A 15,551-nucleotide genomic window follows, 5' to 3' on the forward strand; every position below is an offset into this window, starting at 1 on the left:
CCAGTGCCTTGTTTTGTTTTTGAAAATGTGAAAAGGGGACTTGATGCATTTTTGGTGGTTGATTCTTACTGTACTCCTGTGTTTTCACTATATTGAGGTGTGTGTGTGTGTGTGTGTGTGTGCGTGCGTGCGCGCAATACATCTGACAATGTTGGCTACATTCCTAGCACATTCTGTATTTCGACTAAGCGAATCAGTACACAAGAATTACACACACATGTCTAACAGAAGCACAGGCCTAACCGTTTCTCTTCATATGGCTTGGATACGTAGCGAGCTGAATGATGCACAAAAGTCAAATCTATCAGTATTATGCCTGACTAAGACTAAGCTTTGCCAATCAAGACAATCCTAATGTGTGCCACATGTTCGACATGCAGTATGAAATGCTGTTGGTCAGCTGATCATCTTTTCTATAAATTGTATCCTTATAAAATGTTTCATGTGTCTTGTGTCGTTTTTTTTCTTCTTCTTTCACTTTTTGCTTTAACACAGGGAGTGTTGTGTGCACTTACATATGACATTTACATTTAACAATTCATCAGGTCCACCAAACATACAGGTGCACTTGCATAAGTATTCACCCCCCTGATACCATCTTAAACCTAACCTAAATGTGAAATGGACTCAACTGGTATTGTGATTTATATAAGTGTGGGAGTTGAATTATTACAAATGTATATATAAAATATATATATATAAAAAAAGATGTGAATGCTTAAGTAGTCACTCCTTTAAGTGTGAAACCCCTAAATACATTCTGCTGCATCCAGTTGCCATCACACATGAATGAAGTCCACCTGTGTGCAGTTGCACTCGGATGCTTCTCTGACTTCTGCCCTACTTATTTTTCATGTTTGCTGAACGTCCTCCTCTTAAAAAAGTTGTGCCATATTCATTAATGCACTTATCCAATCACCCAATCATGCGGCATCAACAAAACGCATAATATCATGAAGATATACAGTATGTAGGTCATGAGCATCAGTTCACATTTACATTAAACATTAGAATGGGCGGGAAAAATGTGATCTCTGTAACTTTTTCATGACATAGTTGTTGGAACCAGATGGTCTTGTTTAAGTGTTTTAGAAAAACATAAAGTCCCCCGGGATTTATACAGAATGGTGCATATATATGCACACATATATCCAAACATATATATAAGCAGCGGCGTTGATGAGGAAAGAGAGGATGAGCATCAGGTTCCAATCTGAGGCAATAACAACAATCTGAAGCCATCATGGGCACAGACACTCTGAACACTGGAAAACATGTGCGTTTTTTTTCTCTCCCCTAACCGTCAAATGTCCAATTTTGGAGTGTATGTGCCCATGATCGCTTCAGATTCCTGTTCTTGGCTGACAAACAGGAACCTGATGTGGTTTTCTGCTCTTGTAGTCCATCCGCTTCAAAGATTCATGTTGAGTGAGTTGCTTTTCCTCTTACCAGCTCAAACCAATCTGTCCTCTTTACAACCTGAGGGAGTTGACCTGTAGTTGTATGATTGTATGCAATGTGTCATGACTGCATACCATAAAATATATATATAAAAATAAAATTTAAGTGTGTGTGTGTGTGTGGAGCGGGGGGGTGTGAATATTTATGCAAAGCACTGGATACAATTACTGACTGTACGCCATCTAGTGTTATAGATAATTTTCCCAGCCCTCCTCTAGGTCATTTTTTCATAACGTTATGACGACAGTATCAGGTGATGATGCTGAGCACTGCTGTACTATCAAAACACTTAAATAATAACTGCACAGCATCATGAATTAAGATGTAAAACCAATTAAAATTTAGACTTTAAGCACATTACATAATCATTCACAAACACCACTTGTAAAAACCATTTTCACAAGTTTAGGCCATTTAAGGAGTTCCTGGGTGGCCGGCATTACAGACGTGAATCAGACAGTCCAAACACGGCTCTGGCGTACTGATAAAAAAAAAAACTTTCCATCGTGATGGTATGTGTACTAGTAAAATGCTGGGATAAGTGCATTAGTGTAGCAGGGGATTATATAGAGAAATAAAGGGAGTTTTCTTTCATTCTTTAAGTCCTGGTTTGACTTGAACACCCCTTAAATATTATATACCTTTATGCTGTCCTTAAAATAAATAGTAACTGGTAGATCTTCAGTGCTTTGATTTGAAGTTTAAATAGAGAAAAATTGTTACAATAAAGACACAAAGAGTGTTAATAATCTTTAATTACATAACCTCTGTACATTTACGAAAGCTTTGTATTATCCATAGTTTAGATAATCAATATATATATATATATAAATACATAAACAGGATTACAGGTATCTAGCTTGTTATTTATTTCAGTGCGACAGTCCTGAAGGGCGTTTTTTTGAATCCCAGTGATCTTAACATTTCTAGTAAACTCAAACGTGCGCTGTGCGGCATGAGGTCGTGTGCATTCGGCTTTAAAAAGTGAACTACTCTCTCCAGTTCTCAGTGTGCTCTCTGCCCCACGCAGGGCTTCATTTCCTACAAAAGGTTTCCAGGTAGTGTGGATTGTCTACTGTAGCATCCAGTACAGTTTCAGCACTCAGCAGTTCACACCCAGTCCGGTCCAGTGGTCCGGGACCATGAGGAAGTACTTGTCCATGGCTTCACAGAAGCGGGTACGGTACAGCTCCGGAGAAACAACTGTAGGCATTTTACCTGCGGAGCAGCAAGAGCAAACCATACGACACGTCAAACAAACATGCAGCAACAACCAGTATATAGAAGAGGGGTATATGATCATGAATATGAGCTGTAGTTCTGCAAGTGAAACTAGTAATACATGTATGTATGGACTGATAAAGTAATATTATTGAAGATATTGACAACAATGATATATTTATAAATAATATATTTGTAATGATCATTCCACACAAAATAATGACTTACTCACTAATAGATGATGATTTATTAAAAACAACTAAGACTATATCCTATATTGATTGCTATATTGGCAGAAGTGCTTCAAAATTCTTTGAATATGTTCAAAGATGATTAAACACGACACTTAGAGATGTCATCAAAGGTAAAAAGCAAGTTCTGCTTAAAAATACCCATAAATAATAAATAAATAATCCATCTACACTGCATAGAAATTTTTATGATGTAATCTATCCCTGCCATGAGGGGGCGGTGTACACCCTGGATGGGGTTAAAATATTACTAACACTGTCCACTTAGCACTTTGACAACAAATTTTCTTTTGCATTGTATACATTTTGTCTTTAAGCATAATCTATATAATATCTATTTAATAAAACTGTAAAGTTGGCCTTGTCTGTACATTGGAAATATTTGCAAAAAAATAATTTATGGGAATGCAAGATGGTTTTTGGAAACATAAACATTGTTTCATTGCAATCAGCCCTCGATGCCACTTTGAAAAAATGGAAAACACCCTTATATCGTAAAGAAAAATGTAAATAAAATCAACCTAAAAAAAATCAATAGATCATCTCAAAATTCACGTTTTTTAAACGTGTGTATGAGTGTGCAATTAAACACTCATGAGCACGTAAAAATTTTATTCCGTTTCAAAATTCAACAGATGGCGCTGTACATTTTTTAAAACATGCTTTTGAGTGTCCAATTAAATTCCATACGAACTAAGTCATGGGCACATCTATTATACTGTAGAATAAACTAAATATGTAATAAGTAGTCCATCAATATCTAACCTTGGCCGCCAAGAATTCCTGTAGACTTGACCACCATCTCGAGCTTTTTATCCCACGTAAATGTCCGGATGTAATCTAGAAACAGAAAAGGACATGCTATGTAGGTCGCGTGGTTCTCATTTTGGTTGTCCAGTAGTGTACCGACATGGTGACGTACCTATAATGCCCACGACGAGCTGGTCGGTGGCATCGTCACGGCCCACTAGCAGCGAGTAGTCGATGATGAGGTGGCTGGACAGGAAGTAGGCGTCGCTGTGGATGGCGGCACGCAGGCTGGCCTTGCAGTGTGAGCGGATGTAGAGTGGATTGTCGTGCACCAGCTTGAGCAGGTTCTCGTCCAGTAGCACCACCTCGCAGCTCTCCTTCCCCTGCTCCGTCTTCACGTTCCGGTTCCTCAGAGAGCCCTTCAGGTCAAACACCTGAGGGAGGCAGCAGATTTAGGCGGAGGATAAAACTACCATGAGAAGACTAGTTATATGACTAGAGGGACACAGAGATTAAAAGTATGCTTCAACAACGATAACATATATATATTTAATACAATGCATAAGCATGACCTGATAAATACAAAATAACCAATCCATTCCTGTGCAGATGCAGGACTCGCCACTGGAATATAGAAGCCTCTACACAGTCCTACACTAGATTTCACTGGGGAACTAATTGGGTTAAACTGATAGCACAGACCTGCGCCATCTTGCGTCCATAGAAAAGGTTCTCCATCACCAGCAGATCGAGCTTCTTCTCCGTGTTGTTCTGCGAGTTCTTGTAGCCAATACGATAAACTCCCAGGATCTTCGCAAGTGCAGTAGGCCGCTGAGAACGGGAAGAGAAAACAGAGGAGACATACTGATTGTAGTCCATATACATCTTTTTTAAGCGATAAGAAATCTGCAGAAAGACAGTTCTTTATAGCTTATAGTATGAACGTAAACAGAATGTCATTTGCCCTTTATAGATTTATCTTACAGAATGTTGAGGAAGTTACTCAAAAAAATGTAATCTACTACAAATGACTAATTTCAACGTTAAAATTGTAATTTGATTACATTACTGATTATTACATGTAAAAAGTAATCAGATTACTAATTACTTTCAAGTTACTTTGTAAAACATCGGTCACTGTGTGCGCCTGTGATGGGCGTGTGTCTCAACCTGTTGTTCCTGCTCGCCCACTCTGTAGGCTCACTCTGTAGGCTCACTCTGTAGGCTCACTCTGTAGGCTCCCTACATAGACATCTCCCCCTGCAGGTGCGCGAAGGGGTGAGGCCGTCAGGTCGGGGCCATTTTTTCTAAATAAAATCACCCCATTTTCCGTAACGCCTCGCCACTCGCCACCCGTGCAAAAAGATTGAACCATCAAATTTAAAACTACAAAGCTCTCCGACGACTGATTAAAGCATAAAACATAAATGCATTTTAATAATTTTTTAAACACCACATTTGTAACGCTAGTAACGTAATGTTATTGACATTTACAATTACATGCATTTAAAAAGTAATGCGTTACATTACTGCGTTATCAGGAAAAGTAATTAGATCTCAGTAGTACGTTATACCCTACTCTGGTCTCCTCATAGGGTAGAGGTGGAGGAAGCCAATCAGATCGCTTTTAAGATACAGAAATTTTACAGGCCATCTACGTACAGGGGAGAGAGACTAATTCTAAACTAAGCTGAATCTTAGTTACCTTCTGTTGGACTGCACCAGTGATGTAAGTGAAGTAGTGTGGGGCAAAATCCAAGAAGGACTGTACTTCCAGTCTGGGCATCTGCTTCAAAATAAACCTGTCATCTGTGGAGACAAGAAAGACAAACCTTTTTTTTACAACCCACATCTTTCGACTTAATGAGGAGATTTACTAAAAAAATACAAATCTGAGGAGTGTCTAAGTCCAACCGGGACTTGTGATGTAATTTCTTGTGAATGAAAGTGAAAAATTTATTGACATTTGAAGACTAAATATATTGATGAGACTCTTCGCTGCAGGAAAAAAAAAAAAACTGGAATGATGCAAATGTTTTAAAGAAGGCCGTACGTCCGTAAATGACGATCTTGGCCGAGGCAGTCTGGTTGGAAATCAGAGTCGTCGTACACGATTGTTCACAAACACCACATGCACATTACAGGAACTCCACATCCTCCGTACAGTTCTCACCATGCTCCAAGCCAGTTCCAAATGTTTGGGGCATTAAAGGAACTCCTGGGAGACCAGCATTTTGAAAATGAAGCAGGCAGTCCTAATATGGCTCTGTACTGAGAAACCTTCTACCTTGATGGTATCTAAGCAATGGTGAAACACTGAGATGAGTGCATAAGTGTAGTTCACACCATTATATAAAGAAAAAAGGGTAGTTTTTAGTCTCATAACTGTTATTCTGCACATTCAAATTCTACTCAATTCTACTCAAATTTGTATTATATTTTAGGCATATCTGATTTCAATTAAGCAGCCTCTAATGTGCTTCTGCATGTTAACAAATCAGCAGCTGCATTTTGTCCACCCAGTGTTAAAAAACGGGCGAGTGAGTTTGCAGACAAGCTAATGTTGCTCTGATTGACTTAGTGGACGGAATGCCATCCTGTGACCAGGGCTAATTATGCTCTCTTAAACAGACTGGTGTGGCATTACCATTTTAATCATCAGCTTATAGCTAAGCTGAAACCGTATACAAGCCTCAGACAGCTCACAAGTGGCGCTCATTTTAAATGTCTGATTTTTCACCTTCAGTGGCGTAGAAGACCGCTCCTGATTTGCCACCTTGAGCCTGCCAGTTGACGCAGTGAGAGAGCGAGCGAACAAAATCTTCTTCTGTGCTCTCCATTACCTCCGCCCTCATCTTATGGAACTCCTCTGCGTAGTAAATGCGGCAGTAGAACTTTGTGCTGGCATCTGAGAATTCTGTAGGGAAAACATGCACGTGCACACACACACACAAACAAATGTAGACGTTCAGTGTTGCGATTTGCCTTCAGTTCAAAATTACAGTGGGGAGAATCTCTTGAGAATATATCCACAATGCTGATATGATCGGGACGAGCCTATTCAATCACGATATCTGGGTGACGATTCGATTCGGTTGGTATTACAATTTTATAAATATCCTCATTCAATATACGTATATATATATATATATATTGTATGTATATAGTACTGTGCAAAATAATATATTTGATATCTTTTATACATTTTTGATTATATCTTATTGTTTTGAAACAAATGTACTATATTTTAGAAGTACACATTACAAAGGATAAAAATGGAAATTTTGATTAAAAATGAATAAAGCTGCCTAAGATCATATGATTATATAGCTAGATATAGCAATAAGCCATGAGAGAGCGTGTTAGACAGTGTTACTAGGCATGACTCAAAGGAGAATGCTTTAAACCCTCTTCCCTGTTTCATAAAATCCTATTTAAATCCAATATAAAATAAAATAAAATCCAGTTTCATATGCGCAATAAACAATTTAGCCTTGGTTGCTAAGCAACACAACTGACAACAATGATTATGCATAACGGTTTTATAGTTTACTGGTTTAAAACAGGATACATTAGACATTTTAAGGAAGCCTGGACTGGAAAATCGGCTTTAAGACTCTGGGAAGATGAGGGAGAATGAGACCTACGGGGGTGTAGATGTAACAAATCTACTGGATTCCAACCGCCGTCAAACAACAATGAAGAAGAAGAAGGAGAAAAGCTGGCACAGAATTGAATGATTGTGGCTCAGGTCATGAGAGTGCGTACATTGAGATTTACACAGCAGCTTTGAAAGTGGCTCAGCCGATCGTGTTTTAGAGCTGAAATAACAAAGCTGTTTTGCGATATCCTTTTATTTAGTTAAAATTTAACATGACACTTACGCAGTTCAATGTGTGGATTTCCCGTCTGCTTCTTTTGTTTCTCGCCGCCTTCAGTCTCCTCTGTGAGAACACAGGAGGAAAAAATGATGTTCTAAATCGAGGAGCTTCAAACAGACATTTACAAGCTCTTTGAGAAATCCAGTGGATGACTCAGGGTTTCATTTACTCACTGGGTGGCTCTGCGTCTATGCTGCTGCGACCATGCTGAGAGGTGATGCCCTCGGTGGCTTTGGCAGGGCTGTTCTTCACCTTGTTCTCTCCAGAGCTATACACAGAGGAGAGAAATTGATCGGTTCAGGATTAGTCCTATAGCACACACACTGCAATAATTCTACAATTCCATTCATTAAAAAAGCTATTTAATATAGACTGCCTGACCAAAAAAAGGTCACCACCTAATCACCTTAAGCTTTGATTATATATTTTAAATGTTTACAATTTGAGTCTTAGAATATTGCCTGTGCCATCAGGGATGGAAAAACCACAAAGATGTGATATCCTGGTCATTCAGTACATTAAGGTAGTCATCTGACCAACTGAAGCAACCCAAAATCATAACATTGCACCCAGAGACTTGTGCAGTAGCCACAACGCATGACAGCAAAACCACTTTTTCTGATTAGTCTCACTATTGCAGTTTTCTTATGGACACACAGCTGTTTAGTCCCAGTCCTGCGAGTGCTTATCATATTGTGCGTGTATGGGAATGCACTTACTTTCACTATTAAACATGGCTATGGTTTTTGCTGTTAATTTTTATTTTTTTTTAACAAAGAACACCAGCACTATCCTTCCAGGTTCCTTCCAAGGGTCCTCAACCCAGTTCCAGCAATTTCAAATCTCCCTAGTTGTTTTCTTTGCTTGATGCAGTCAAATAATGTGTCCCTTCAGAAATGACCCTTTTTAGCCAGGCAGGGTAAATGTTTCTTATAAATATATATATAGACCTGTTGGTCTGAGAGATCTCCTCTCCAGAGGTCTTCAGTGTACTCTTTGAAAGGTCTTCAAGAGCAGTTTTATATTCTCTACAGCTAGAAGGGGAATAATTTCATTAACACTTGAAAAACAATTGTAGATTGAAGATTGTATTAGATGGTTGGATTACCTCAGAGCGAAGGCGATGATGGAGCTCGGTTCTCTCTCACACACGGCAATGGGGACACGCTCATGATCATACATTAGGTAGTGTTTATCTGGGTCACTATGGATGACAAGATCCGGAAATATGCAATTGCAATTAAACATGGACGGAATAAAACACTTCTTCAACAGCACATCAGGAAGTGTTTTATTCTTCTTATACCACAGCAGTGTGTCATTAATATTTTCTATTAAGAATGACATCATACTTTATCAGTTTATGGTTATGTTTAATGCTGGGGAGCATCACAGAAACGAGTAGCTGTAATCACATCATTATCTTTCTAAAAACGTCTTACAAGGAACTACATATTAATCTAATCTGTAGTTTTTTTTACCATGATACATTAAAGATAACTGCATTGATATAAACTTTACAGAAAGGAACTACTGTTTAAGCTGTGCTGTTTTAAACAATGAAAGTCAGTGGTGAGTATAAGTGATGAGGTATAGTTGGGTATAGAAAATGATAAATGTAATAAGGGACTTACAAAGGTAAAGGAATAGGGTTATAACTGTTTCCTGGTAACAGGTTGGCCAGGATGGTTTTCATGGTGGTCTTCTCCTTCACCTGGCTGTCATTGGAGCCTTGCAGGTGGCTATCAAACACCTCTGAGAGTGAAACAAGGCAAACTGATGTTATGGACTTTTCCATTACATGATTCATGTATTGCAGTGTGTATTCAGCAGGTGGTATGCATGTGTTTCACAAAGAATAACTCTTAAAATTATGCAATGTGCAAAGATTGAAAGTAAAAAGATAAAAATAAGAGTGGTGCAATGTATAGTTGATCAGCATTATTATTTAAAACATAAGATGACATCATTGCACCCCAATGCAGCACGCTCTGAATACCCTGACATGTAGGCAAGTCATGCGGTTTTACATCAGTGTTTAATTAATAATTAATGTCTATATCTGTCACCTCCTTCAGAGTCCTGATCATGGAAGGATGGACCAGATGTGGGGACCTCTAAGCTCTGCTCTGCTGGTGACGGTAGGGGAAAAGATAAGGATCCTGTGCTTGAAGGCAGGGTGTTGAGGTGGCGATCCTCTAATGCTAAAAAAAATAGAGCTCATTTACGAGACAAAGAAACAAAACATACTGGCCAGTTTTATATGATATATGATAATTAGTTAATAACCTTACCTTTCTCACCATTTTGTACCACAGGGGAGGGGTTGCGGGGCGATGACTCCAAGACACTTGTCTGTCAACCAAAAAAAAAAAACAACAAAAAAAAAACATTACAGTATGTTTCTTATCCCCTTTCTAAAATATCATTGCACTGAAATTGTTAATATAAATCTGATAAAAGATAAACTAACCTTGCTGTCATCGTTGGTGGGTTGTCGGTGTCTCCCAGGACTGGGGGGAACAGACAAACGTTTTCTGCCCTTCTCCAGTTGGAACAGGTCCTGCAGTCTGACACAAACACCCAAGCTTATGGCTAAACAATTATAACTAATTATAAACGCTTTCTGCTCACCACAATTGTAAAGAGTGACTATTTGTTTATTATATTCTTCCTGTCAGCTTAAACCATTCTGTCCATTTTCCTCTGATTTCTCTTTAAAACAAGACGTTTCCACCCACAGAGAACTCATCTCTCATTCAAGTGTTATTTTATTATAGGTAGTCCCCGACTTACAAACGGTGTTCCGTTCTGGGAGCATGTTTGTAAGTTGGATTTGTTCTTAGGTCCGACAACACGGGTCTTATACACCTTTGACACGAATACACAATGTAAAGCATACCAATCCACTTGACTAAATCTGTCCCCTCTCCCCACATTTGGCCAAATCATGTGGCCAAATCCTGTAATTGTGCCTAAGAAAATAAATCTCACAAATGGAATATAATAGGGTTGTCTCTACGCCTTTAAATCGCAAGGAGGAATCCCGGACACCATTTTGTCTCAGAGTCACCATTAGGACAGTTTTACAGAACAGCCATTTTCTATCATTATGATTCTAGGCTGATTCATTGAAACCGGAGAGAGTATCTGGGAAATTCGTAACTCAAATGTTCGTAAATTGGGGACTTACTGTATTTCTTTCTTTTTAAAAAAAATTTAGTTTCTTAAATATTTAATCCAGCTCATCTGATATCCACAACCAATCCAGAAGTAAAATGTCTTAGAAATCATGTTTTTTCTTAATTCTGATGTATGATGTAAACATTATCCAAAGCTCTTGACCTGTATCTGCATCATGTTTTGCATGTTGCTGCTGTCACATGGTTGCATTATTAGGTAACTGCATACAAATACAGCTGTGCAGGTAGTTCTCCTAAGAAACTATATGGATGTGTATTTTCTCTCTAGGTATGTTTTGCTTATTGCATAGATTTGAAGGTGATTATATGATTAGGGTTTATTACTTGCTGTTCCAAGATTGCAGGGTTTCACACAAGCTCTGCTTCTTTATCACCACAGACTCTAGTACAGCTTGCAGCTGCTGCGGCGTGTCCACGGTCGAGGCCTGCAGACGCCCCTGTAGCTTCTCCATCCAACTTCGCAGCTCACCCTCCTCCATCTAATCACGCAGAAAGCAACATAAAGATATTAACACGCAACACATTAGGCTTATAAAACAAGACCAGGCACCTGAAATCGCTGAATTCTCAAACCTACATCTTTCTGAGCAAACAAGTCTTCCATTTTTTCCTCTCGGGTTTTGCTAAATGTGTCCGTTTTAAGAGAAGTGAGACGATCGTCTATGGCGGCGTAAACCTGAGTCACTCTGTTTGAAACAGAGAAACAAAGCAATCCGCTTAATAGAGATGACATTGGAGTGGGAAAACTGGCTATTGGTTAGAGCCAAGTAACGCTTCTTACTTCAGTGCAAAGTCTTTGAGGTCCTGTTGCAGAAGGGTCTTACTGGGGCCCTGGTTTCTAATGATGATCTTAGGAGCAGGCAGGCAGATCTCCAACAGTCTCACTGGGATATAGCTGTAGATAAAAAGCAGCAAAAAAAAAAGATTTATGGAGTGATCATTGCTTCCTGATCAGAACCTGGAAACTGCGAAAGTAAATAATTTGTGAAATGTTTAAGAAAAGTTGAAAAACTGTTAATTAAATAAATGTTGTAGCTACTATCCATAAATTAGAGATGTTCACCTGAAAGAGGCCACCATCTGGTTGTAGGAGAAGTACTGGTGGTAATCCTTGTGGATGGAGTGTCCGCATGGCTCGGCATTTGCACGGCGAGTGTACTGGTGGCCATAGAAACGCAGCTCAAGGTATTTAGCAAAGGACATGGACCATGAATCGTTGGACAAGGGGACAACTGGAGTAACCTTTCAACACAGAACAAACAAACATCATGAGGACACCAAACGTAAAATCGTGTTGCCATGAGCTAACGTTCACAGCTGGGATCAACTAGAAAATTAGTCTTGAACCCAATACCTGTTTGCAGATTCTGCACCAGGAGTAATTCAGGATAGTGTGCTGGTATCCGGGCACAGGTGAATCGAGCTCTTTGAGAACAATCTGGACGCAGCCATTACCGTGCACAAAGCGCCGGATATGGTGTACCATTGGGGTGTCGCAGTACATGCTGGGGCATTGATAAGATGGCCTGTATTGCACACGCAAAAAGTCATTATGCTAGTAAGTATTCAGTAATCACATGTATAATACAATTCCTAAAACTGGCCTTTTTGAATACCTAAAACAGTATCTTTCCAGAAATATTCCAAGAGTCAAGTCGTTCTTCCCGTAAAATTCCATGGTCACAATCCTAAATATAAACAACATGATCAATTTTATTTGAATTAAATTTAGAATTTCACCTAGACATCTGTCGCTCTCTAAGTGGGTTTTACCAAGGGCTGACGCAGTGGTTGGGGGCGTTGTTGGAGTGTGTTGAGGAGCTGCTGAACAACACGCACAGCCGTTGGTGGTTTAATGGATTCAGGCAGTCGAGCTGCATAGGATGAAAAACACCACAAAACACAAAAAACACCTCTTAGTGCAAATGTCGTACACACATTTCATATTCTGCCTGCCATGTAAAGCCGCACATACCTTGGTTGCCCAGACCATGTCGTTCTGCCCTGGTCCTTTCTCCTCCTCACCGTCCGCCTTGACTGGTGCCTTTGTATTTGGAGGTTGTGTGGGATGAGCAAACGGATCAGTGTCTCGCTGGATTCGTCCCCCCTGAGCGCGGTAGTCTGCCAGCATGCGGGCCAGATCCTGACTGCTGCTCAGTTGCTGCGTCATGCATGTAGTAGTGAGCTTATGGGAAGGCAAAACACGGATTTGACGCTGCTGTGTTCCTAACCCATTGCTCAGAGAAGTGCTAGATGAGTTTGTGTCCTTGAGCAGGATTCTCTTGCGGCGGCTGTCGACCTCCCTGAGGTCCTTGTTCAGGAGCAGTGAGAAGTAGACCTGCTCGGGGAAGTAGTCACGGCTTGGGCAGCGTAGGCCAGGAGGTGTCAGCAGGAAGGGTTCCCGGAAGGTCATAAAGGGAGAGATGCACAGGATAACATCTTTCAACTCCTGTCTAAAGCTGGCTGAGATGGACTTGAGCCGATCATCTGCCGAAGTCACCTGCTCGGCCACGAACATGCCGCTGTCATCTTGCAAGGGGTCTCGGAAGAGCTGTATTGGAGCAAGTGGTGTCTCTGAACTGGTGCTGTTCCCTCGCACCAAGGTGTTATCATCCTCTCTACTTCTCACCGCCTCAGCCTGGTCATTCACCTCCTCCTCTATGATTTCCTCCATAGATGAGAGATAAGGAGGGGACATACACAGTGGCTGGTATGACTGGCTAGACAGGGGAGTGGAGGTCTTGATCTCATCCCCTTCTGTCACGATTGTAGACATGGGCGAGTCATTTCTGATCACTTTAGGACTTTCTCCATCCTTCAGAGTTGACTCAGAGGCAGAATGCTGCCTATTGTGGCCTTGAATTATTTCCTGCAGCCCGGGCTCAAAGTCAAAGTCGCCTTCCAAATGGAGCTCTGCAAGCTCCTCCTTTGTTTCAGGTTGGTTCTCCTGGCTCTCCATGTCCACCTCCTTTTCCGCTTCCTCAGCCGCACTCTCCAGCAGGCAGTGGAAGGACGAGCTTTTAGAAAGGCTAGGAGGCATCGCAAACTCATCCATTAGGAAAGAAATCTCTAGCCGTGAGTGATAAGCTACAAACACCATCATCATAATGATATCCTTAACTCGGGCTAGTTCATACTCTGAGGCACCGCGAAGCTTGATGGTACAACCCAGATTTGAGGGACATCCATCGAAGAACATTAGTGTTTTCAGTTCATCTGGGAAAAATAGTAAAACAACAGGATCATTTATAAACCCTTTAAGCAAAGTCACTGATTTTATTAGCAACTGGAATAAAAAAAGGACAAACTGAAGGGAAACAGTCCACACTTACTGTTAGTGTTTAACTGGAATGAGTGAAGGTAGAATTTGTGGCATGTTCCCAAGCGAGGTTTGGTCAAAAGCTGGTCCATAGACATGACTAAATCTCCCTGAGTCATTCGACTCACACGATCAAGCACTTGCTACATAGACAAAGAGGAGACATAAGCAAAGTCAGACTACGGGCCAGTGACATCAATGTTGAGTATAGATGTGAGCATTGATCTGGCTCTGTAGGAAAGCTTTCACTGCTGGAGAGCAATCCATAACTTACAGTTTAAATGTGACTCTGGATGTGCGTTAGTTTATTTCCACAGCTAGATAAGAAGCACTTACAGGTTTGACATTGATGACTAAAGTGATGCCATGCTCGAGCAACATATCCTGAGCAATGCGCGACACCGTCTTCTCTACCAGCACCAGGTTAGGACGCACATCTGCTATTCGTTGCACGTAGTTCTTCAGAAACTCTCGCTCCTATAGATAATATTAGTTATGCTTTGTCAGTACTCTAATCTGACTTTTTAGTATATATAACTTCAAACCAGAGAGATACCTGAAGCACAATTGGGTCAATGCAGGTGAACTTTGTCTCTTCTCTGTAAAGATACTCAATGGAACACTTGAGAAGAAGGATCTTGGGATTTTTGATATAAGAGTTCATCTGGAAAACGAGACGACTTACGATCAGTCGATTAGAACAGGCACGTGAGCTCGTTAAATTAAAACAATAAACAAAAAGAAGCACACAAACCTTTTTGTGAGCAATATTTTTAGTGCAAACAAAGCCATTCACCAAGACCGAGTCAAACTTCTTTCCTCCCGGGATCTACAAAAAGAACGAAAGGAGATTTGGATTTGCTCTTTTGTCATGAACAGACTGCTTAGAAAAGACTGAGATGAGAATGTGTGATTCTACCTTCTTAATGTGGACCAGCTGGCGAATGTCCATGTCATCGTTGCAGCTGCGAACATCTGGACGCACCGTCTGCACTATCTGCCGGACCACGGGTACGATGATGTCTCGCCAAGAGAGAGAGAGCGACTCACTGTAAAGCAGCTGCTGCAGCAAAGCCATCATGTGACTGTGGTTGGCCGATCTGAATGACGTGATGAGAGAAAAAGAGAAAGTTTAAAAACGTTTGAAGTTTACCTAGAGGCTGTACCTTATTAAGTTATCAAAGTGGAAGCGGCTTTCAGAAAGTGAAACGTGAACATTTTTTGGTCCATGTGTGCTCATTAATGACTTACAGAAGTCTCTCCATAGCCTTCTTCTCGCCATTCTCCTCCCTCAGTTGGTCTAGGGAGCTGTGGTGCCAACCCAGTGGAGTGAAGAGCATTTCTTTAGCCTTCTCTTCTACACGCCGGTTAAACAAAGACTCTGTCGAAAAAATTTAACAAATAAAACTCACCTGGGAAACAGATTTAATAAAACACACTGATTTAAAATGTGGATTCTAAAAAA

General features: G+C 40.4%; 1 protein-coding gene across 10 annotated transcripts in view; it reads right to left on the bottom strand.

Annotated features, from left to right (window-relative positions):
* Nucleotides 1-2,198: 2,198 nt before the first annotated feature.
* Nucleotides 2,199-15,551, bottom strand: part of pikfyve (phosphoinositide kinase, FYVE finger containing) — a 34,108-nt gene continuing 20,755 nt past the window's right edge. For 8 of the 10 annotated variants that reach the window (XM_053496185.1, XM_053496189.1, XM_053496188.1 and 5 more), the window contains 28 exons: nucleotides 15,338-15,467; nucleotides 15,006-15,186; nucleotides 14,841-14,915; nucleotides 14,643-14,750; nucleotides 14,423-14,563; nucleotides 14,100-14,229; nucleotides 12,743-13,983; nucleotides 12,541-12,641; nucleotides 12,384-12,455; nucleotides 12,122-12,293; nucleotides 11,831-12,009; nucleotides 11,549-11,662; nucleotides 11,345-11,453; nucleotides 11,092-11,246; nucleotides 10,038-10,134; nucleotides 9,859-9,919; nucleotides 9,634-9,768; nucleotides 9,199-9,319; nucleotides 8,673-8,768; nucleotides 8,515-8,598; nucleotides 7,738-7,832; nucleotides 7,568-7,627; nucleotides 6,424-6,600; nucleotides 5,389-5,492; nucleotides 4,386-4,514; nucleotides 3,856-4,117; nucleotides 3,699-3,773; nucleotides 2,200-2,679 (listed from right to left, as the gene is read on the bottom strand). In XM_053496185.1, coding sequence (XP_053352160.1) covers nucleotides 2,564-2,679; nucleotides 3,699-3,773; nucleotides 3,856-4,117; nucleotides 4,386-4,514; nucleotides 5,389-5,492; nucleotides 6,424-6,600; nucleotides 7,568-7,627; nucleotides 7,738-7,832; nucleotides 8,515-8,598; nucleotides 8,673-8,768; nucleotides 9,199-9,319; nucleotides 9,634-9,768; nucleotides 9,859-9,919; nucleotides 10,038-10,134; nucleotides 11,092-11,246; nucleotides 11,345-11,453; nucleotides 11,549-11,662; nucleotides 11,831-12,009; nucleotides 12,122-12,293; nucleotides 12,384-12,455; nucleotides 12,541-12,641; nucleotides 12,743-13,983; nucleotides 14,100-14,229; nucleotides 14,423-14,563; nucleotides 14,643-14,750; nucleotides 14,841-14,915; nucleotides 15,006-15,186; nucleotides 15,338-15,467 — 4,520 coding nt within the window. In that variant the 3' untranslated portion in view covers nucleotides 2,200-2,563. Of the gene's footprint in view, nucleotides 2,680-3,698; nucleotides 3,774-3,855; nucleotides 4,118-4,385; nucleotides 4,515-5,388; nucleotides 5,493-6,423; nucleotides 6,601-7,567; nucleotides 7,628-7,737; nucleotides 7,833-8,514; nucleotides 8,599-8,672; nucleotides 8,769-9,198; nucleotides 9,320-9,633; nucleotides 9,769-9,858; nucleotides 9,920-10,037; nucleotides 10,135-11,091; nucleotides 11,247-11,344; nucleotides 11,454-11,548; nucleotides 11,663-11,830; nucleotides 12,010-12,121; nucleotides 12,294-12,383; nucleotides 12,456-12,540; nucleotides 12,642-12,742; nucleotides 13,984-14,099; nucleotides 14,230-14,422; nucleotides 14,564-14,642; nucleotides 14,751-14,840; nucleotides 14,916-15,005; nucleotides 15,187-15,337; nucleotides 15,468-15,551 lie in introns of all 10 variants that reach the window. The other 2 variants (XM_053496190.1, XM_053496187.1) reach the window with 2 other exon arrangements.

This window comes from Clarias gariepinus, chromosome 5, assembly GCF_024256425.1.
Source record: "Clarias gariepinus isolate MV-2021 ecotype Netherlands chromosome 5, CGAR_prim_01v2, whole genome shotgun sequence".
NCBI lineage: Eukaryota > Metazoa > Chordata > Actinopteri > Siluriformes > Clariidae > Clarias > Clarias gariepinus.